This window comes from Pezoporus wallicus, unplaced genomic scaffold (assembly GCF_028554395.1).
Source record: "Pezoporus wallicus isolate ANWC-B61680 ecotype Strahan unplaced genomic scaffold, APGP_CSIRO_Pwel_v1 contig_6382, whole genome shotgun sequence".
Lineage (NCBI taxonomy): Eukaryota > Metazoa > Chordata > Aves > Psittaciformes > Psittacidae > Pezoporus > Pezoporus wallicus.
This window is the reverse complement of record NW_026638015.1, coordinates 1,253,525-1,275,923: the sequence shown is the minus strand read 5'-3', so window position 1 is coordinate 1,275,923 and position 22,399 is coordinate 1,253,525. Positions and strand designations below refer to the sequence as shown.

The 22,399-nt window shown below is 36.4% G+C and overlaps 1 protein-coding gene across 2 annotated transcripts in view; it reads right to left on the bottom strand.

Moving 5' to 3' along the window:
- FUT8 (fucosyltransferase 8) overlaps positions 1–22,399 on the bottom strand; it is a 121,981-nt gene that overhangs the window by 38,938 nt on the left and 60,644 nt on the right. Inside the window, exons 3-6 of one of the 2 annotated variants that reach the window (XM_057408893.1) lie at positions 21,289–21,714; positions 14,028–14,143; positions 13,734–13,902; positions 6,722–6,836 (exon numbers count right to left, since the gene is read on the bottom strand). In XM_057408893.1, the coding sequence (XP_057264876.1) occupies positions 6,722–6,836; positions 13,734–13,902; positions 14,028–14,143; positions 21,289–21,491 (603 nt within the window). In that variant the 5' untranslated portion in view covers positions 21,492–21,714. The remainder of the gene's footprint in view (positions 1–6,721; positions 6,837–13,733; positions 13,903–14,027; positions 14,144–21,288; positions 21,715–22,399) is intronic. The other variant, XM_057408894.1, reaches the window with a different exon arrangement.

Here is a 22,399-nt window from a genome sequence, read left to right as displayed (position 1 = left end):
CCTCTCCCATCTAAACAACTTTAAATAAAATTTTCTGTACATTTGCAACAAATCAGGTTTCTTCAAAACCCAACAATCACCATCTGGAGAGACGAGATCTCTTCATCAAGCGATCTTAAAGATAATCTAAATATTCTGAGTCCTAAAATACTTAATAAAAACTTTAATGTGCACATTCAATTTTGAAAAGAAGGGAAGAATAGTTCAGATCTGGATGAAAAAAAGAAGAAACAAAAATAAAACAACAAGCCTCACAACATGTTACTTCAGCATTTCTTTTTTCCACTTAAAGGAAAAACCATCTGATTCAAAGCCCAGCTAGCAATGAAAACCAACAAATGAAATAAAATTTCTATTCTTAATTTTTGTTCCTCAGGCCCATACTCCTGCTATCACAACCTAACGGGTAACTTGAGCCTAAATCTAAAAGGTATCTTGAAGGCTATTACAAATCTACTTCCCACAGGCTTTTAGGAGAGAAAGAAGGTTTTTCTAGTATGGTGTACAAGTTCACAAAGACAGAAGTCCATGAAAAAGAATCTCCCCCCTAAATCTACAGACCCATTTACACCACTCAATGAAGTGCATTAATAAGCGGTGCAAGAAGAGGCTTTTCCTGCTGTTAACTGTAAATGTGCAGAAAAGACATAAGCGCAAAAAAAGACAATAAGGTACATTGCTATGCTGTTGTTTTTTTTTTTACACTGAAATATTAGACTAATAACAAAATGTAAGAAGCTTCTTTCTGTCATAGAGAATTGTCAGCAGCAGACACAAGTGTTTAGTTGAAGCTTTGTGCTTATCTGGTTTACTTCCATTTTTGAAAGATGTGTCTACATTTAACTTCTGGTTAATAATAGTAATTCATACTTCATACAGACTACCTTAGAAGAGTTTTAATACCATTGTGTGATGTACTATAACTAGATTGTAAAAAGAATTATTATGGCCAAAAGGAAACCATTAGCAAAATATGCCTAAGACTTATTCTAGCTGGCACAGAAAAGACTGCATCTATGCTATTAAACTTTCTAAACCTCTTAAAACAGGGTTGCTGCAAACAGTAGATTTATGAAGAGTGTCTTGTGGTAGGGCTCAAACATAGCCAAAGAATTGCTTGGGAAAAGCATGCCAGGAACTGTTCTAACAATTTTAGCATTTAGAATATTACATTCCAGCGCCCGGGAACATTCCCTGTCATTGTTCTACAGTAAAAACTGCTGTTGTGGTTTAAACCCAGTCAGGTAACTCGTTCACTCACTCCCCCCACTTCTTTCCCTCCCCCTACTCCCGGAGGGACAGAGAGGAGAATCGAAAAGAATGCAACTCCCATGGGTTGAGATAAGAACAGTTTAGTAACTAAGGTATAACACAAATCACTACTGCTACCACCAATGATAATAATGATAAAGGAAATAACAAGGGAAGAGAATACAACACCTCACCACCAGCCAACAGATAACTCGCCCCCACAGCCCGACCAAGCACCGACCCATATCTCCTCCAACCCTGCAGTCCCAGACCTTCCGGGTAAATCCCAGTTACATCCTGGGCATGACGTGCTGTGGTATGGAATAGCTCTTTGGTCAGTTTGGGTCAGGTGTCCTGTCTCTGCTTCCTCCTGGCTTCCCCTCCTCCCTGGCAGAGCATGAGGCTCACAAAGTCCTTGGCCAAACCAAAACATCACTATCAGTTCTGTTCCCAAGCCGAAAGTCAAAACACTGCACTGCACCAGCTACCAAGAAGGAGAAACATGACTGCTACTGCTGAACCCAGGACAATTGTTTAGGACTATTTCCTGGTCCCCATCTTCCACTTCTTTTGGTGCTCAAAGAACCTTCTTCTCCAGGGCTCTTGGCTAGCCTATTCACAGAGTTAGTAGGATCAGATGGGAAAATGTCAGAAGCACCATTTCAATGCCTCACCAACTTCCACTGTTTTTAAGTGTGCAGTTAGCCATCAAAATACATGACAATCTGGCAAAAGTAAACTCTGCTGCTTAACATGCACCTGACTATAACAGAAATGACTGTGTTGTTTGTAGATTTTAAAAAGTATAGAGAAATGTACTCTCACCCAATGAATCAAGACAGATTGGAGTGGAGTGGGCAAGCAAACTGCTACAAATAAACACAATATGATGCTCATGAACAGAGTGTTCTTTTTTGTATTTTCAATAACAATTCATTCCTTAATGCTACACAGTCCACTGGAGAAGACAGTCACACCCAAATTCTGTGGAAAATTCCTCATTTTTTTAGAGAGAATGATGTTAAGGAAAAGTGGTTTTCATCCTAGTTATCACAATCGTAATTCACGCCATCTATTTGTGATGCCACTTGGAATGGCTCCTCTCAATATTTGGTGAGGGTAGGAATAATTTCTTCCAGCTGCTGGAAGAAAATTTTCTTCCTTGCCTAGCCAGAAATACTGCGTATTTGCTTTGAGAGACATGAAGCTTTACCTGCCTCTAATGTTAATTCCTCTAGCTTGCACCTAGCCTCCTCCAGTACACAACTTCAGCTTTAGTAAAACATCCCAGCATGTAGCTGGACTAACCATTCTATGCTCCTCAATCCACTATATAAAAATTCTAGAGAAAACCCCATATAGATATCAGCAGTGATTACACTTTATTAAGTGGCTACTATCCTAATACCATACTTTCAGATCCTGAATTTACAGTAAAGATGGTTCAATACACAATGAAAGAATCTGTTCATATAAACCATAAGAGCCAGAGAAAAAAACCCACTGATCACTCACTGGACAAAATGTTCAAATTACACATGTAGTCACATTTAAATTTCAATCCACCAAAGACTTTCAGTAGGCAATTCAGAACTACTAAAATGCATACAGTAGTAAGATAGAAAAAGAAAGAAATGCATATTAAAATACAAATATTCCTGAGAACACACCAAAAGTGTAACTAAACCTCTCAATGAGTAGGGTTTGGGTTTCATGGGAGGGTGAAGGGCTGGGCACAATCCTGCAACCAGTGAGGAGAGCTAATGGGGTTTGTAAGAAATTTTTAGTTCAAGCCTGAAGTAGGCCAGTTACAGAAAACTTATTTGACAAAATGTGCTTTAAACACAGTTTAATTTTTTATTAACTATTTAAATGACATAAATTCCCAACACAATTTGAGTCATTCTGGAAGTACCAAAACTAATCAAAGAAGTTTCCTATGCATTTTTAACTAGCAGATCCCTCCGGTGTGGATTCTTCACTGCTAAAGAAGGATAAGTGCAAACTGCTGTCTTCTCCAGTGCCCAGAGCCTTTTTTTGTTGTCATTTTAGCATGAGCACTTTTATTAAAAATATATATCATTGATTTTAATGGGAAGGAGATCCCTTAAGGCAGAAAAAAATGACACGTTAGGTCATCAAAAATACTGAGAAATCCAGAAACCTCAGAATAAAGTCTTATCACCAACTTTCTCTTTGCATACATACATAACCCCAGGTAAATAGTGTGAACATGGTAAACTATAAGTATTTGCTGATGTGGCTGAGTACTTGGTGATGTCTCTCACCTGTTGATATTTTTAACCTTCAAAATTGAACAAAATATTTTGAGGTTTTTTACAATTGGAGGCAAAAATATTCTATTGCTATTGGGACACTGCATTCTGCTGAATCACTAACTTTCTAAAATAAAATAGTGCAAAAATAAGCACAAAAGGAAATCATCACACAATCATTTACTCACTATCACTTCCAAAATATACAGCTCTCGTACCATAGGAGCCCCTGCCTGCCTTCTCTTGCACATTCTCTTCAATTGTTTGATAATGAGCATCGCTGAAAATAAGGTCTGCTGCTTAAATCTAAGCTCCTAGCTTTTTAAGTGTTGCTCTAACTACAGGGAACTAGCTAAATGTAGCCTCATTAAATCAAATTTATGGTAATGCCATCCAAATGAAGTAGCAGTCATCACTACTCACAATCATTCAGCTAAATGATTTCCCAGGGAGATGTCCCAAAATAATGCAGCTGTCACTGTTCAACATGTATCAGAAAGAAAACTATTCAGTACTTCTTCATCAAAAAAAAAGAAAAAACCCCAGAAAAAATTATGTTCCACATATTTCATTTTTTGCATGGAGCTGGGGGGAAGGATTGTTGAATTTTTTAATTTTATTTTCTTTTTTAACACACTTATATTATGAATAGTGGTGTGTATATATGTTATTTCAGACACGCACTGCTTTACATCGCACACTCACAGTCAGCCCTGTGCTCTTCGAAATCCTGAAACCCACACTGTAAAATAAGTCAACTTGACTTCCAAATGTGTAGTCACAAACATATTCCTGTTTTGGATGATTACTTGCAACAATCAGAGCTCCAAAAGCTTATGCCTGGCTCATAGGCATGTAGATAAGAGAAAGGATCCTCATTTTTTTCCAGACAGAAAAATGGGAATAAAAAAGAAAAGAGACATGGCAGCAATTGTATATGTGAATGGCCCATTTCAAAGCCTGTAACTACTCATAAGAATGAATCAAACAAAGCAGTCATGAAATAAGGGACAAAGTGCAGTCAAAAATCAAAACAGATTATAAAAAGGAGCAAGAAATGGCAAACACACAGAGAACTGGCCTCTAGTTATCTTAGTGGGACTAGTACTTTCATGCATGAAATATGGAAGAACTGGTAAAAGACAAAGCCATTAAATTAAATGTCTAAGAAATATTAAATCAGTCAAGCATAAAGACTTGACCTGGAATTCATGACTTGTCATGAATCCATGACTTGTCATGAATTCCAGAAGAACCTAACCAAAGTAAGCATGACTCCTGATAAGTGAAATTTAGTATTGATAACTAAATTTCAAGTAAGCATAGTGAAAAAAAATCACTAAAGTTTCAAAATTCAGCTGAAGTAAAGATCGCTGGCACCATTTTCGATAGCTCCATAGGGACATGAACTCAAGGGAGACAGATTATTAGCTAAGTAACACATGAGACTGCATGAAAGTCAAGATAAGAAAAATAATATATTGTGGTGCTATTCTATAAATCAATAGTCTATTGTCATTTATCTGCTAGTGGATGTCCACTTCTAATGGTCTGGTGAGGAATTAGTGTCAAGGGAAGACATCAGGAAGAAAAAAATGAAAGCATCATAAATTCTCACACATGAAGAATGATCAAACATTTTAGGGAGGTTTAGCCTGAAAAGTGATTAATGAAAAGAAATACAGTAAGTATAAGAAAGAAAGAACAGTTTAGCGAGAGAAGCCTCGTCACATTTCTGTTTCACATTTAGGACAAAAACCGAGTATACAACACAGCTAAAATGTTTCAAATAACCAAAGGCATACAGAATAAACAGGGTTATATTATTTGTTCATATAATACCCAAACAATTCTTCGTATATTGCTGCAAATTTGCTAAACTGTGCTATTTTTGGTAACCTGCAGACTTACAATGCTAAAAATATTTATCTATCAAAGCTAGAATTACATCTTTTTGGAAAACACATATCACCATTCTTCAACTTAAAGCTCAAAGGCCATTACTAAGGAAACACACATCCCTTCCATATAGTTCCTAGATCCTTCCCTGTGAAACAGTCACACTGAATTCGATGTGCAGTATTAACACATTTATATGGTTTAACTTCCATAATCAGTGCTGACTTTTGTTATTCATTGTAAGCACTCGGAGGTCCTTATGTTGAAGTAAGGCCCTGAACACTGTAAAAAATACTATAGGGAAACAATCACTCTTCAGAAACACATACAAGCTTAGGTAAGACAACAGATGGGTACAGAAAAAAAAGAAGAAAAGGTAAACAACAGCCATATTTATCAGCATGCAAAGTAGTTATGGCACACCATTGCCAAACAGTGACATGCCAAAGGAAAGAATGAGGAACAGTTCTCAAGAAGCACTTGAAGAAAGACAATAAAGTTATGTCTCCTGCCTAATTTACTGGGAGGTTTTTTCCATAGAAGGGTGTCTGGTTTCCATTTAATAAGCAAAAAGTGCATAGTTTGGTCATAGAAGAGAAGGTTCCAGTAGCTGAACTGTGACATGTGAAACAATGGAAATCTGAGAAACAAATTTGGCTATTTACACAAAGAAAAGATAAGACATTCAGGCTGACCATACAAAACAGAGCAGTGGGGTACACACATGCAAGGAAAACCAAACCAAGTACAAATAAAACAAGCTATATCAAATATCTTTTTGATCTCTATGTAAATAGCTGCGTGCTTTCTTATATGAATTCAGGCCTCAAAACCTTCAAGTTCTATTTAAATTTTATAGACAGATACAAGCATACACATTAAAAAGCACTCACAAATATGGGCATCTATGAGAAGTATCACACATGTTGAAACAGTTTAGGTCTGGGCAATATAATATACAAGCACTTCAGTTTTGCATACTCAGGTTTTTTAAAACGGGCTGCTTTTTTGGAAGTTTCATACAAGAACTTTAATTTTTCTATTTTTAACACTGTGCTAACATATGTATGCATTCTGATGCTCTAAAGAACAAAAAACAGAAACCAGGGACTTATTTTTTATAGTAAAACAAAGAAGCCAGACATTCTAGTTTCTTTTGTAAGTAATTCATTTGTATATAAACATACACTTAAACCTGTCATGTAATTATGCTACTACAAGGGTATAGTTAAGTGCTATATATATATTTTAATAAACTAAATGTTTACCTTGATTTAAAAGCTCTGTCCTCTTACCTGTAGATAAGTTATTCTCCTCTGTACCAAATCTGTTAGATCTTTGGCCTCTTTTTCTCGCCAATCTCCTGCTCCATCTGTTTGACTGAGGTAGTACAAGTCGGTCATTATCGACCTGTGAACAACCATGGAAAACAATCTCAACATTACTAAAGTGGAGGATTAGATGAAATCAAAGACAAATTAAACAGATCTTTCAAATACAGCCTCAAAAACATTTTGTTCACACCACCTCCTACCCCGCAATTCCAACAGTAGCCAAGAAACACTGTCCTCCATTTAATGTACGTTTCATTCATATGAGTAATTATAGTACTATGCCTGTATAGAACATAATATTACAAATGTCTTTATCACAGCTACAATAGTAACCCTTCTATTTTAATTAGTGAAAACTAACTACAAAATATTATTGCAAGGTTTAGTAAACAGTATCTTTTATGGCACGGAGCTGCTGACTCTGGAAGAAAGTAAGCACTCTGCCTGCTTGGAATGACTGCATCCTACTAATACTCAAATGGCCAAATTACAAATCTAGACAACACAAAGGGAATTTTGAGAATTTTCTAGGGGAAAAAATACAAAACTAGGGGCAAACTATTCAACATATTTGTAAAAACATTAATGGCTGATCTACAAGCAACACGTAGCCCAATTCAGAACCAGTAACTTCAGAGTTGGCCTTACAGACTGAGAATATTTAAAGTTGATAAACACTTCTCCATAATAATGCTGAAGGTTTAACTTTAAACTGGCTTTCTCAATTTGTTTATCTGAACTTCAGATGTTATAATTTTTTGCCTGACATTCTTGAGAAGCCACAAGTTTGATCCTTAGGAGGAGATGCAACTCAACAAAGGCACAGAAATTTGGCAAAGGGACAAAAAAAAAGAGTGTGAGAAGAAGACAAACATATTTCCTAATGACCTTTCAAATGGTGTCATCAGTGAAGTAATACAACACCATTGCTGGCAGCACTTGCTAGTACTGGAACGACAAATCTAGCTAGCTGAGGGTATCCCCCTTGTAAATAAGCCTAGCAAGTGAAAAAGGAGCGAATAACATACCAACATTAGGTAACTACTTCCAATAACACAATATTTAAGCAGTAATTTCCGATATAAATCAAATTGGGTCAGAGATATCTTTATCAGCAGAGTTATTGACAACCTTCTCTTGACAATAACTGGTTTTACAGATCTATATATTTCCATTCTCATACACTCATACTGGTTTTTATACCCATACTTCTGCACAGGATAACAGTGACACAGACTTAGTACATGATCTACTCTTGCTGTAGTAAACATTATACCCATCTTGTTCAGCAGCAGTGATGTTCACCTTCTGTCAATCAATTGGAAGCACCATATTTACATTCTAATCTCAAACCATGTAAAATGGATTTTCTTTTACAAGTTAAACTTGAAATTTCAAGTATCATCACATAACTACCTTCAGATCACTATTAAAGACACTATGCAGAGAAACATGCAAACACAGTTTAGGGACAATCAGAAAAGAATTAATGATGCAGTAGATCTAATACAATGGATTATATACAAATAACTGAAGAGATAAAGAGTCTGTTCCTCTTAAAGCAGTGTTTTCCAATGTATAGAAAGCATTATAGGGTAGTAGACAACTTAAAAAATGAAAGCCATGCATTTTCTTGGGAGTTTAAGAATATTGTTCTTCCCAAGCAGGATGCAACCATGGTGGATGTTTAACAAGAATATATAAAATTCAGATATAAACATTAAAAAGAATAATAATAAAAAAATCTTCTGCTACCATTAAAAGCAATCCCTTTCATTTAATAGAAATATATTTCTATTAAATCTTGGCATAAAATAACTGAAAATACGAAGCCTATCAACTAAAAAAAAAACAAAACCGACTCTCAGCAGTTAGGTAATTTTTCCTGTCTCTAAGGAAAACAAACCTGTTGCCCAACTTTTGTTTTTACATTATTGGCCATGGTGACCATGACAAAACAAAGACAATAGGAAGGTATAAATAATTAGCCTTACAGATGAAATGTAATTATTTTCCACCATCTCTAAGACAAAAGGAATTCTGAGAGAGTCCTTACACAGCCTCAGTGACTCAACACTTTAGGGAAAGGTAGCTTTGCTCAGCACAAATCATAAAGAACATATAATAATCTGTGGAAAAACTTATGAATTAGTGCAAGACTTTTCAGACAGCATCCACAATACTTGAAAAAACAGTCTTTACTCTTAGAAGACTCCAAAGCAAACCAGGAACTGGAAAATTCACAGGTGCTATTGCACAGAAATGATTATAATGCTGGCAGGACTTGTGACCCCACAGGGGACTCACTCTGGAGCAGTCTATTCCTGAAGGGCTGCACCCTATGGAGGAGACCCACACTAGAGCAGTTCAAGAACAACTGCAGCCTGCGGGAAGGAGTAGTTTGTGAACGACTGCCTCCTGTGGAAGGGACCCCACACTGGAGAAGAGGAAGAGTGTGAGGAGTCCTCTCCCTGAGGAGGAAGGAGCAACAGAGACAACACGTGATGCACTGACCAGAGCCCTTATTCTCTGTCCCCCTGCGCCACTGCAGGGGAGGAGGTAGAGAATTCAGGAGTAAAGTTAAGCCTGGAAAGAAGAGAAGGATGGGGGGAAAGTGTCTTAAGATGTGATTTTATTTCTCATTACCCTACTTTGATTTCATTGGTAATAAATTAAGCTGATTTCCCAAATTGAGTCTGTTCTGCCCATGACAGTAATTGATGAGTGATCTCTCCCTGCCCTTATCTCAACCCATAAGCTTTTTGTTGTACTTTTTCTCCCCTGTCCAGAGGAAGAGGTAGAGTGATAGGACAGCTTTGGTGAGTACATGGTGAGAGCCAGGGTCAACCTACCACACACACCTTCAGTCGCTTTCTTTCTTTGATTTCTATTGCAGGGAAATGTGCATTTTTTAGGTTTCCATCTCCTAGGTTCTTTTGAGCATGACAGACCATCATGATGGCTTATTAATACAGGTTTACAAGAGACAGAGACTAATACCAAAGACCAGAGCTAGGCACCATGTCGATACTAAAAAGTAGATGGACCAGTGATCCATGAGCCCAAGATGGCTAAGTGCAGACAAAAAATGAGCCTGCACAGGATTAGTAGAGGGTTATGCGGATGGTAAAATGGCAGAAAGAATGTCAGGCAGTGGCATTGCAGATATTTAATGTCAAACTTGGTCTTTCATTGTGTTACTAACCAACAATATCCATTTGTTGTTATTTTTATTTCATATCATAAATTAAATCGTGGAGCTGCTCTTAAAAGCATTTTGCTTCTGGAAAGCAGAATGAAGAATCTGGCTATATATTTCATCTCCATTTGATTGTCACAAATAAAGGGGGAGGGCTGGCATCTTAACACATTTTGAAAGATCAGTCTAGACATTTATTCTAGCCGTATGACAAAATTACATTTAAACCTCCTGGAAGATTTACATCAACAAATAAAAACTCTAAGAGGAAAAAAAACGTGATATGTTCCAACAAATTCAAAGGAAATAACGTGAAAATATGCCCAAACACTATGCATCAAACCTTGGCCAGCTACCACAGAAGCCGTGGTGACAGCTGGTCCCCAGGAGAAAAAAGGAATGAAACTAACTCGGTAACAGCCACCCTGCAAACAAGATGATGGCAACACAGGAAACAACCATGACAACTAGAGGATTCATCTGTTCTTCTTTATTAACTATGTCAAATAGCCTTTCTACTGTTAAGATGAACTTACTTTCAACAGCCATTTTCCCTATGGCGACGAGAACACAATTACACATTCCATAACGCAGGAAACTGCACTGGGCTACTTTGTTTCTTGAACAGAATCAGCAGTGAAATACTGGACAAAAACCATCTGCCAAGATTGGCAATCTCCAGGAGAATATCTATACAACCCCTAGGACACAGCTAAGAAATAGCAATTAAGGCATCCAAAAGAAGAAACGCTATCATGTTAGTAGACCATGTGCATAACAGCACCAAGATTAACAAACAATACAACTTATCCAGAGTCACAGAAACTGTCTTTGTCATCTCTTAAAAAGCAAGTCTTCCCTGTAACACAACAGGCTTTCCTCACAAACAAAAACAATTAACTACTTGCTTTACATACTTACCCCATCGTTGGATCACTACACACCCCTGTATTTGCTTTCCCATGAGGGCATTAAAAACTGCTTTAAACACTTATAATTAATATTTCTAATCCAAATAATAGATTTTAATATATATTGAAATGTTGAAGATACATTTATATTTATGTATAAAAATAAGTAATACCAGCTTTACATGTAGTGTTCCAGTTATGTAAGACCCATAAGTAACAACTTTCTAAGACATCACTATCAAAAAGGGCATGCAGCAGCTAGTTAAAAGCCTTAAAAAAGAAATCAACAAGTGCACATGTATTTACATACCAAACAAATCAAAAACCACAACAAAAAAACTCAGCAATAACTAAAAACCTCACCAAAAAGCCCTGATTCTCAGACCAAATGAGAGCATCTGATTTGCTCACTCTAATTTATGTTCTCTTCAAGAGACCAGATGGACTTTGTGGAGATAAAGAAACTTGTTTCCCTGGGGAGCTACTGTGCATCCTAAGGGAACAGAACACCCCAGAGACTCCAGTGTATCACAGGCCAAAGGATGTGCACACAAGGAGCTGGGAGTTTTCCTACAACTCATGTACTAAAGGAAAGAAGACGGCAGCCTAACCTCAAAGGTGAAAGAGTGAACTTCTTCGAGACTAGAGGCAACCAAGCATTCTGTAACACAAGACAATTATATTGCGGGAAGCCAATGTTGTAAGTACACCAAGAACAGAGGCTGAATATTGTAGAAACACTTTTGTATCTGCTTTCTCTTATGCAACTGCTTTGAATTTCTACATTGTAAAAAAAAAAAAAAAAGTCTACATTTTATTTTAATAAAGCCTAGTTTCTGGCTGTTTGGTTTTAGATCAAACAACTTTAGTCTTCTCTGGGGACATCACCACACAGAAAGGTCTACACTACTACTGAGACTCAACAGACTCTAGCATATTCTGCTGTTGCTAGCTACTGTGTCAGTCTAAAGAATACTTCTATTCAACAAGAAAATTCTTAAGAAAAGAAAAAACCAGAGCAGCTGTGACTGCTTGCATCGCAGACAAACTTCTTCCAGTCCCACATTGTTTTCAAGACTTCCACAGTGGGATTCATCTCCTAACTTCTAGAGGTCCAAAAGGCAGACAATGCTAAGGACTATGCATTTTTAGTATGGGTTTTGCCTCATCCTGTAGTACAGAGACGTGAAGACAAGGCTGCCAGAAATATAGAACTTGCAAGCTGGTCTTAATTATTTAGTAGTCATTCATGTAGGAAAGAAAGGAGTAAGAAAATGATGCATCCTGGGAGGAGGGCACACAAAACCCTTCCGACATGAAACAGACCACATTATTCAGACGTCCACTGTGGCAACTGCCTGATGTGATCCTGGCTACATAAACAGCGCAGTCACATGTATTCAAGTGATTTTGTTCCATCGATGGACATCAGTACGTTTGGTATTGGACTACTTGCCTCAGTTTCAGCAGAAAGTTTAAAAGAATCAAGAATCAATGACCTGAAGTCCAAGAAACCCAAATGGAAATAACTTCTCTGGAGAACAAATATTTTTGAGTGGAAGCAGCTACTGAAACAAAATACCCGGGGAAGTGAGCGCAGAGTGACTGATGAGTTGACCGTTTGACTGAAGATCTCCAGCCTTTTGTAAAATCCTGTTTCAGCCAAGCACTACTTTTATTTCAGTCAAACATACATAATAGCACTCAGCAGAGAAATAATTGGATGAAATCTAATGGCTTATTTTACATAGATAATAACTCTCGATAATTGAATACTCCCTCCTTCTCACTTTAAACTCCATCAATCTGCAACAAATTGGGTTTTGAAATTGCAGAATATTAAATTACAAAATTTAATGGACTATATTATTTGCACACATTAATAATCAAATTCATATTATTCCAGAACTACATTTTAAATAGTATTTACATTCTTCCCAAAGAATCAAAAATTCTTATTATTTTTAATTTTTACTACAGTATTATTACCAAAGGTTCATGCTTTACAACTTCGCTCACTCTTGAAGAGTTCAGCTTTTTATGAAAAGGAGACTTGTTTAAGGTAGCATATTTAGTTAATTCAACAATTTTCTTAAGACTGTTTACTAAAGAGACAAAAATTGCCATTGTGCTCATGTTGGGAACAGAATTATAAAAGATAACAGCTTTACAGATAGATTCCAATAAATTTTTAACACTTTCTGGATCAATTTTGTTCGGCATCAACAAAACTCACACAGAACGTTTTAGCATAATACAAAAAGTATTTCAACAATGTGAAGGCCAGAAGATCAACAACAAAGCAAACTTAATTCCAACACAGCAACAGTGTAATTAAAGGTGATTTCTATCTGAAATACTCTGCTAAATTCTGATTACAAAAAGATGTTGTCAAAATAATTGTCAGAATGACAATTACTCCTGAAATTAAGATATTACCCAATTATAAAATATCCCAATGATCAACGTAACAAATATATTCTAGTATTTACAACAGGCACAATCATATACCTAAAATATTTTAAAGTTTTTAAATGGTTTAGTTGTATGTGCATATATGCACATATATGCATATATAGACAGATGCAACTGAAAAGCAACAACTGTCATCCAGGACCCAGGTCTTCTGATAAAAATTATGATAATATATCAATTTAAAGGGTCATACTTTAAACTATAATGACATAAGCTGGATATATACTTTATGTCCCATGAAATACAAGCAATGATTTTATATTCATGCTTCAGATATATTTAAGCCCACATACCAATTATTTATCCTAAATGACTTTTAAGCAGTATATCAGTAGTTTACTTAAATCAACCCATAATCCTTAAAACTTATATGCAGAATCGAAAGTACCTTTCCTGATGACCCAAATCAGACAGAAATTCATCAATGCGTCCTTGCAGTTCATTTCCTTCTAGATTTTTCAGCTTCTTCAATTCACTCTGGAGGAAAAACCAAAGTTCCTTAGCCCCATTTTCAATCCTCCTCCTCAGTATTTCATGGTCTTTTCCAAGGCCTCCTACTTTAATAAAAAAAGGCATAAAAACATCAGCCCTTGTAGCTGAATTATTTGTTAAGAAACCAATACATTTCTGATACGGAATACCAAAACTTGGTTTAGAAGTAAAATAAAACTTATCTACCAACCATCTCCTGTCCGCTTCTTATAGTTTTCTATCTGTTCTTTGGCCTTTAAAAGTTGCTCCTCTAAAGCATGTACCTTTCCTGCAGCTGGTCCCTGATCAATAGGGCCATCTGGTATCCTAGGATATAGAAAATAAAGAAATTATATGATTTATATGTATAATTGTTATTTGACAAATTATTTGCACTAACAGTTCATCTCTCTCTTTTTGTTCCATACTCTTTTGCTGATAGGCCTTCTTGGCATTTTCTTAAAACCAGAAGAAATTAAACATACTAAAATAAATATTTTTAAACCTCAATCCTATAAGAGGAAAACAGTGCCTATCAGAGCTGCAGCACACAGATCTAACGTGGTGTTAAACTGTGGTGTTTACAACACTTCAACTCACTGACAAGAACAATCCTAGGCTCTACTTGTGAAAACAGTATTCGCAGCAGCTTAACTCAGACCATTTGTTGGACTGACTGGCACACAAGCAAAGCCTAATTGAGGTATGTGCCTTCACAAGATTCAAGTTTTGGCTGCTTTCTATATTCACACATGAAATACATTCTGGTCTTGAATGCTGGCCAAATATTCTTAGAGGACCAGAGCTGCAGCACTGTGACTCTGCTTTTAAGTTAAGTTTTCCTACATACAGGCACAAGATGATTTCAACATATTTTCTGGATTCAGAACAAATGGACCCTCTTGGTAATTTTTTATGACAACTCTGGTATTCTAAACCGCTGGTCACCTAAAACAACAACAGCAACTGTATTACCCATTTGTGAAACCTCTGGTATGTGAGCACAGGAGAAGTACGGAAATAAGCATCCTGAAATCTATAAGCCCTATGTCCACCCTAAGGGTATTACTGAGGCTTCTTCATCATCTCAACTTGAATCCACATATAAATAAACTGAAACTGTAAAAGTATAAAAATTAGATGCTAACTTCTATTTGTCCCACAAATTAAAAATTAATGGAGGGAAAATAAAAACTCCTTTTATCTCTAGAGAATAACACTTCTGCTGGATTCAAGGGTTAAAAATTATTCCACCTTTTATGAGACTTTTGTAAAAGACAACCCTGAAAAGGAAAAGAGGAAACAGATGTCTAAAAGTCTTGAGAACTGTAAAGAATATAGAACATAAAGATGATTCTTCATTCATAATGGAATATGAGCATAAAAAGAAAGGGATATTCTCTCCACACACACATACACAGTTTCAAAGCACCATATGGAAAGACCCCATGCCAGATGAAAAATGCCTCTAGCATAGAGAAAATAGCAGTTAGAGGGAGTATCTTCACCCTAAACCAGAAATGACAGCAGTCTAAAGATCCTACTGGGATGTCATTAAATTTAATGTCTCCCAGATCTGGAGATTTAAACATCAACAAAAAATTAGGAACTGATGAAAAGTCCATTTTCACTGGAGTATTTGAAGGGAATAAAAACCTAATACGAGCATCAGAAAAGTGTATCACGCTAAGATAACAGTTAAACCCCTTTTTTCCAGCAGGGGTAGGAGAGGTAAAAGAAGCAGCTATGTAGCCTGACAAGTTGAGTGAAAAGTTTTTCTCTCTTAAAGCTCCCCATGGAAAGCAAATTAGTGATAACTATTGCAAAATATGTATTTGTGGTTTAAAGTTACTATGGCAAATAAAAAGGAATTATCAATAACTGCTCGTATACCTGCTTTTTTATGTACTGAGGGAGCAACCATGACAAAACTGAGAAAATAGTCCAACCTTAAGCATATGCACTCCCTAAATACACTCCCTCTGTATGAACAATCCATTTGTGAATTTGGTCCTGCAACAGATGTACAGTATTATATCATACTGACATACGGTATTGTATAGCCATGCACAAGACAACACTAACCTTTAAAAAGCATACTGAAACACATTTAAGCTCTTGCACTAGTTTAAAACCACAACGTTCAAATATATCTGTGGTTTGCCAACGTGGCATTACAATTGTGACAGGACAACTAACCACGGAATTACCAGGAAAAACAAAATGGCTTCTCCTGCAAAAATCACATTCCCTAAAGGTAGAATTTGTGAAGAACAATAGGGTAAAAGTATACAAAGTCATTACCACAAGAAATTTTCAGGCAACACATGGATCCTCTGAACATAAGGAAAGTCTGTTAAAAGTACCAAGTGCAGAATCCTGCAGAAGGATGGGTGTGGATGATACAAAAGAACCTCAATTCACCCTGACCAATTGATATAACTAAGATTTTCAAAAACAAATGTACATCCCATTTAATATTCAGTTTGCTTTGGCTTACTGCAATAAAGACATTTACTATACTTCAGTTGTTAGATAACAAGAGCTGGGAGGGGAGTGGGGGGGCATTCTCCTAACCTAGTTCTATGGATTTGCAAAAATGACATCATTTAAGGATAGAACTAAAATAATTTATTCTTTCTGCAGTTTTGTCTCTGCATCTGTTACCTCATCAGACTTGGAACTGCTGTCTTCCTCACTTTCATCCAGTCTCAAAATTAAGGAAAAGGTTCTTCTCTGCACCCAGCACAGCTTGCTTGTTACTGCCCTCTACAAGTACATCAACTGAGCTGGAGATAAGGCAACATTTGAGGGAAAAGCGTTTGAATCAAAATCCTCATCTATACTCATTGCATCATCTATGTAGGTAGCTTCTAGTGCAGAATATCCTAGTAATAATGTATACTTATGAAAAAGAATTCCTATTGAAAAACACACAGAAGTTTTCCTAACAAGTCCTGACAACACACCTTCTTCTTAAAATTTGAGGAGTTTAAACTAAGTTTAAAAAAACTATGATGATTCTGATCAACAATAAAAGAACACGTCAGTAAGCATCTAGCACAGAATATCCTTCACTTATTGCTATGACAACATTGTAAATTGAGTTATAAACAGTATTCATGCACATAATTTCTAAAACTCGGGCAATACAAAACACCTTTACTTCCATTTATCTCCTGCATCACTAACATATCTCTGTGCCTCTTTATAGCCCATAGGAAGGTTTTTACAAAGCATCACAGTTGCACAAGAAAAACTACAGTGACTTCTCACTGCAGGCATTTCAAATGCACAGTAAAAACTAAGTGGTGCCTGAAGTCAAGTCATCGGAACTGCACCACAAAGTGTACTTACTTCCTAAGGGAATATTCTTCTTTCAGGCGATTTTCAAAAACAAGTGACTGTTCCGTCTTGCACTATTGCAGAAGTGCATATTAAGAAAAAATAACCCCACCAAAAATCCTTATAAAAACATAAACTAGTCTTAAGCAATATGGGAGAAAAATACATCAGAACAATGTGCTGCGCTTTGTGACATCAAACATACAAACCTTGCAGGTTCCCCTTGCAGAGGAAAAGGAAAACACCCCTCCAAAAACCCCAAACATCTTACTGCCCTAAAACCTTAATTCTACTCCTCATGCATCCTTTGTTAAAAAGAAGCAACTGGGGGGAAACTGCAAGATCAAATATGATCTAAGTATCATACAGCAAAAAAAGGGCTAAGCGACATTTTATAAAGCTTTGTCTCAGATATGACATTTCCCAGCTTTTGCATGGTTGACGCTGCATGCACATAAGGTGTGTTTCATAAGACGTATTTTTCGTTTGCTGTTTTGCTGTTGTTGCTGTCTTTGGGGATGAGGAGCTGCTACTTAAATTGGCAGCAAAAGAGCATTGAAATCTCAGGGTGGAAAGGTCACTTCTTGTTGTGTGCTGGCATTCATGGGTGGCTGGATGAAACTAAGCATAGCACAGCTCCTGTTTTCAACCATCCCAGAGGACTGGCACTTTTGTCAGGTGAGAAGGAAGTCAGAGAAGTCCCAAGAACCCATTAGAATGGGAAATACTAGGCAACGGAAATGTATTGAAACATATTTTAGCATATAACTCAGGTCCCAACGTAATTCAAGATGAAATGCAATTTTCTTTAACTTCAAAATGGAAATTGTTACAACTTACACTTTTTACTAAACTACTGAATTCTTGTAACTATACCTGCTTTCTATCTCTTCCTCTCTGCCATAACTAGCTATTATTAATGGCACAACGATGTATTATAGTAACTTCCTACCATTCACAAAGCCTCTCTTCCCACTGAGATAATTTTTGTTAACTTGGAGGTTTTTACCATCCAGAAGTTTTATCTAATTGTCAAAATACTTCAGTCTAGTTAATCAGATGCCTGTTTATTGCTACAATTATCCAGGCAGGCACTCTGGACTCAATTAAACTCCTCCCAAAGTAACCTCAAGAGTTATCATTTAAATAACAACTCCACCTAAAGCCAGATTGGATGGGCTTTTGAGCAGCCTGGCCTAGCAGAAGGTGTCCATGCCCATGGCAGGGGCATTGGAACTAGATGATCTTAAGGTCCTTTTCAACCCTAACTATTCTATGATTCTATAATTAAGGTCCCTTCCATATCTTCACTTATTACAAAAAGTGTGCTTCTTTTCTGTTGGAATAAAAAAAAAACAAACCAAACTCTCTAATTCTCTAGATATAAAATCTCAGTGGAGAAGGGCAGCAAAACCAAGTTTTTACCTCAGTGTAATAAAATCCAATTTCACAATAGGATTTACCTTCACAAGCTCAATGATTTAAAGACCATCATGTTAACCACTCAGATTTCACAGCCATTATCAGTAATTATAGTTTTCGGTACAAACCCAAAAATTCTAACAAATAAATCAAATTCAAGTGATAGTTCCAGACTTCCTGCCTTTGATCAGTCCAGCCTAAAACAAATTATGTTTTCACTTTAAGATGTTAACTGGAGCAAAAGTAATCTTTTCTGTCTAATGTTAATTCCATTTCTGAAGTTAAGAGGTGTTTTGTTTCTTTAATGGATGCTCATAGCAGCAGAGAGCTCTTCCAGGACATAGATACTGAATCCATGGACTGTTGGCTAATATCTCATTTTAAATAGCCATATTGCTATAACACTCTAATGGGACCATTTTAAAGCTAACAGTTATTTTTAACATCACTTGTTCTACCTGGCAAACAAAGAAATGAGAAACTGAAATTCTATATTATATTTATGATTTAATACTCTTATGCTGCAGGTTGACCAGGATATTTCTTTATAGAAACAACCTTCACAAATACATTTTAAACAGTATCATGGATTTTGCTCAATAAAAATAATGAAAAGGCTCTACATTGGGATATATCACTTCCCTCAAAGTCTAGTACTGCGACATCTCAGATGAGTTCCAGCAAAAAGCTAAAAATATAGCTTAGCCTGTGTATCAGGGACAAGATATGCATTCATATGCCTCCTTCTTGAGAAGAAAAAAGTACCTTTTCATCAGTAAAATCAAGAACATTTACTCTCTCCTGGTGACTGTAATTTGAACTGGTTGTATTTCAATGACTGTGCAAAACACTACATTATCATTTATTCAAGTCAGCTAAATATGGGTGGCTGAAAGCATGGAGGGTGTTAATCTTTACAGTCAATGCCAACTGTTTCCCCCTCAGAGGCAAGAAACCCTAAGGTTGACTATTCTTGTCTAATAGTAAAGTATATTAAAGGTATTGTATATATTCAAATACACAATCTTACTTAAGTTTCTTCATAGCAGCAAACTCTACATTACACTACTTTTTGTCAACAAAAATATATTAAACTTTTTGCCAATGCAGTTGTTACCATAATTTAATAAACAACTGAGTATAGAAAACTACAGCCCACTCAAGGCCATACTACTTAAGGTGAAGACTGTCTGCGCTTAATGCGGAGGGTACCTAGTCAGTGGCATTTCTCTGCCTCTGTGCAGCACCACATGAATGCCAAGGTACTTCTTCAGAGTTGAGATGTGCAAAACTAAGATATTTTTCTAGGCTAAAAAGCCTCATCAGCATGCGGCCGTATCTATAGAAACCAGGAAGAGTGCAGTGAAAAGAAACTTCAGTAAGTCTACCCAGCCTACCAGATCAAAGAGCCCTGGCTACGTGTGAAAAGGAGAGAATGCACGAGAAGAAACATCAGAACAGGGTTCAGGGGAAAGGTATTAATTTCACTGCTACAGAATCCATATGTGTGATTTAATTCAAATGAAGGGGAGAAACAAACTGACTTCAAGGTAAGGTAACAAGAACAGGACTAGAACCACAAAACATGCTAGAAAGGAAAACAAAGAGATTTGTGCAACTTGCTATTTTTTCCTATGATTTAAGAGGCAAAACAGCAAGGTATAAAATCCAAAATGGCATCTGCTCCTAAAGGGTATTAAAAAGCAAGGTCAAAATCAGTTTCTCCTTGCCAAGCAAGAACAACCCAAGAGACATTATGAACACTCAGCTCACAGTGCCTCTTTCTCTCCATATTCTACATAGGAGTTCCCAGCCAGACCACTGCTACAGATTTGTCTTGGTGCTTGTGAGTATACAGTTAGGAAAGAGAGAGTAAGTAAAAATAAACATCACCCTCCCACTCTGTAAAATCCTGTATTGAGCTTTGCTCTTTTACAGCTTGAATAACACACAAAGCCTCTGCACTTGTTCCCATCATCCATCAGGACTTTTACGTTGCATGTGGTGATGTCCACATACTTCGGGGTCCAACCTGACTCTGGCACACATCCTGCCTAAGAAGCTTTCCCTTACAATTTCTTAAGAAAGGAGATATCATAAGTCTATGTTAAAACCTGTCTGTCTGAAAAGGTGAAAGAAAACACTTTAGGTTGTAATTGTACCCACCTATAATGTAACAAATAATCGTAACAAGGGAGATGATCCTATCATTTTACAATTATTCTACAAGCTTAGCAGTAAAGCAAGGAAAAAAACTCAGTTAAAAGAATTCATATAGTGCCGCAGTCTGCTGCAGCTCATCTTCAGCAAGCTGTATGAATGTTTTCAACACTTCTAAAATGAGCTCTATCAGACACTGCACGCAGAAGTGTTGAAAAGTCATGAGCTGTTCTATCTGGCTTGAGCATCATAATTATTGCACTCGAAGTTGCCATTGAGGAGTTAATCACCAAAGAACTCTGCTATTGTGGCAGTGACATTTGGACACCATTAAATAATGACTCTTAATTAATGACTAGATTAGACCAAAAGTATCTGCTTAAAGGTTTTGCAATATATTTTCAGTCAGTTGCAAAATTGATTAAAACACTTTTGTGCATTTTTAAATGTTAAGCATGATTTTACAACAACAAAAAAAAAAAATCACAAGCATGTTACAAACAACAATCCTTTTCTGAAAAGTTTTAATTACTTTTGGATCCTACCTGAGAGATTCTGCCATCCGCCTTAAGTCTTCATTTTGCTGCTTTAACCGTTCAAGTTTAGCAAGTATCTTGGATAATTCACGACTAGAGTGATCTGGGTGCTCACTGTCTCGTACCAGGTGTCCACCGATATAAAAGAGTAAAGTTCCCCAAGCAAAGAGGATGAGCATGATCCAACGCCAGGAACCAGTCCATGGCCGCATTTTCAGAAGTTCAATTCACTCCAGAACTGCTTCTGCTCACAAAATAATGAACATTTTAAGTCCTTATACTGTACAAAAGTGGACAATTCCAGTTCCTTTGCTTCACCACATTGTACCAGAGAAAAATTACTCTCAGTGCTTGCCTTACTGCAACTCCTTAGAGATGATCTTTATGGGTCTGCACATAGAAAGCATTAATATCACATCATTCTTCATTTATATTCTGTGAAAAGAATGAAAAAAAAAAATTACAATTCTGATATATAAAAATATATTGAACTGCAACTAAGACAAATGTATTGTCATTAACATTCAGGAATAATGATAAACGGTGCTACTACTTTCTGTCAAGTAGAAAAAGAATAAATCTTTTAGCTTTCCACAAAAAATATGCAGAGTTCATGAATGAACCATACAAAAAACATGCAATTAATTCTATGTTTGAAATGGCCAGAAGAAATGTTACATTTTATAAGACAAATATTGACCAATTTGTGTTTCATTTCACACAATAGAACAATTTAAAAAACATTCTGTGGTAAACTTAATAGTCTAGTTTAGAATCACCAAAGAGCTTTTATTCAATTACAAATACATCTTCATTTTTTTCCACTTTTATGAACTCTCTTCTCCATTTTTATCATGGCTCCCACCCTGTAACAGAAGAGTTATGGCCATTCTAACAATATATTCTACTGTTTGCAAGTAGATTGGCCTAACAGCAGCTGTAATATCAATTAAGCAAAGTGCAAGCACTGCAGAGTGCAAGCAGTAATTCCTAAACAAATCCATTTATAGCCTACCCTTAAATTTACAGTCACCTCCGAAATTCCCATTTAAAATAAAACCCCAAATTGTATTTCTTGCTTAAAATTGCAAGACAACACTTCTGTCTTTACCCTTACATT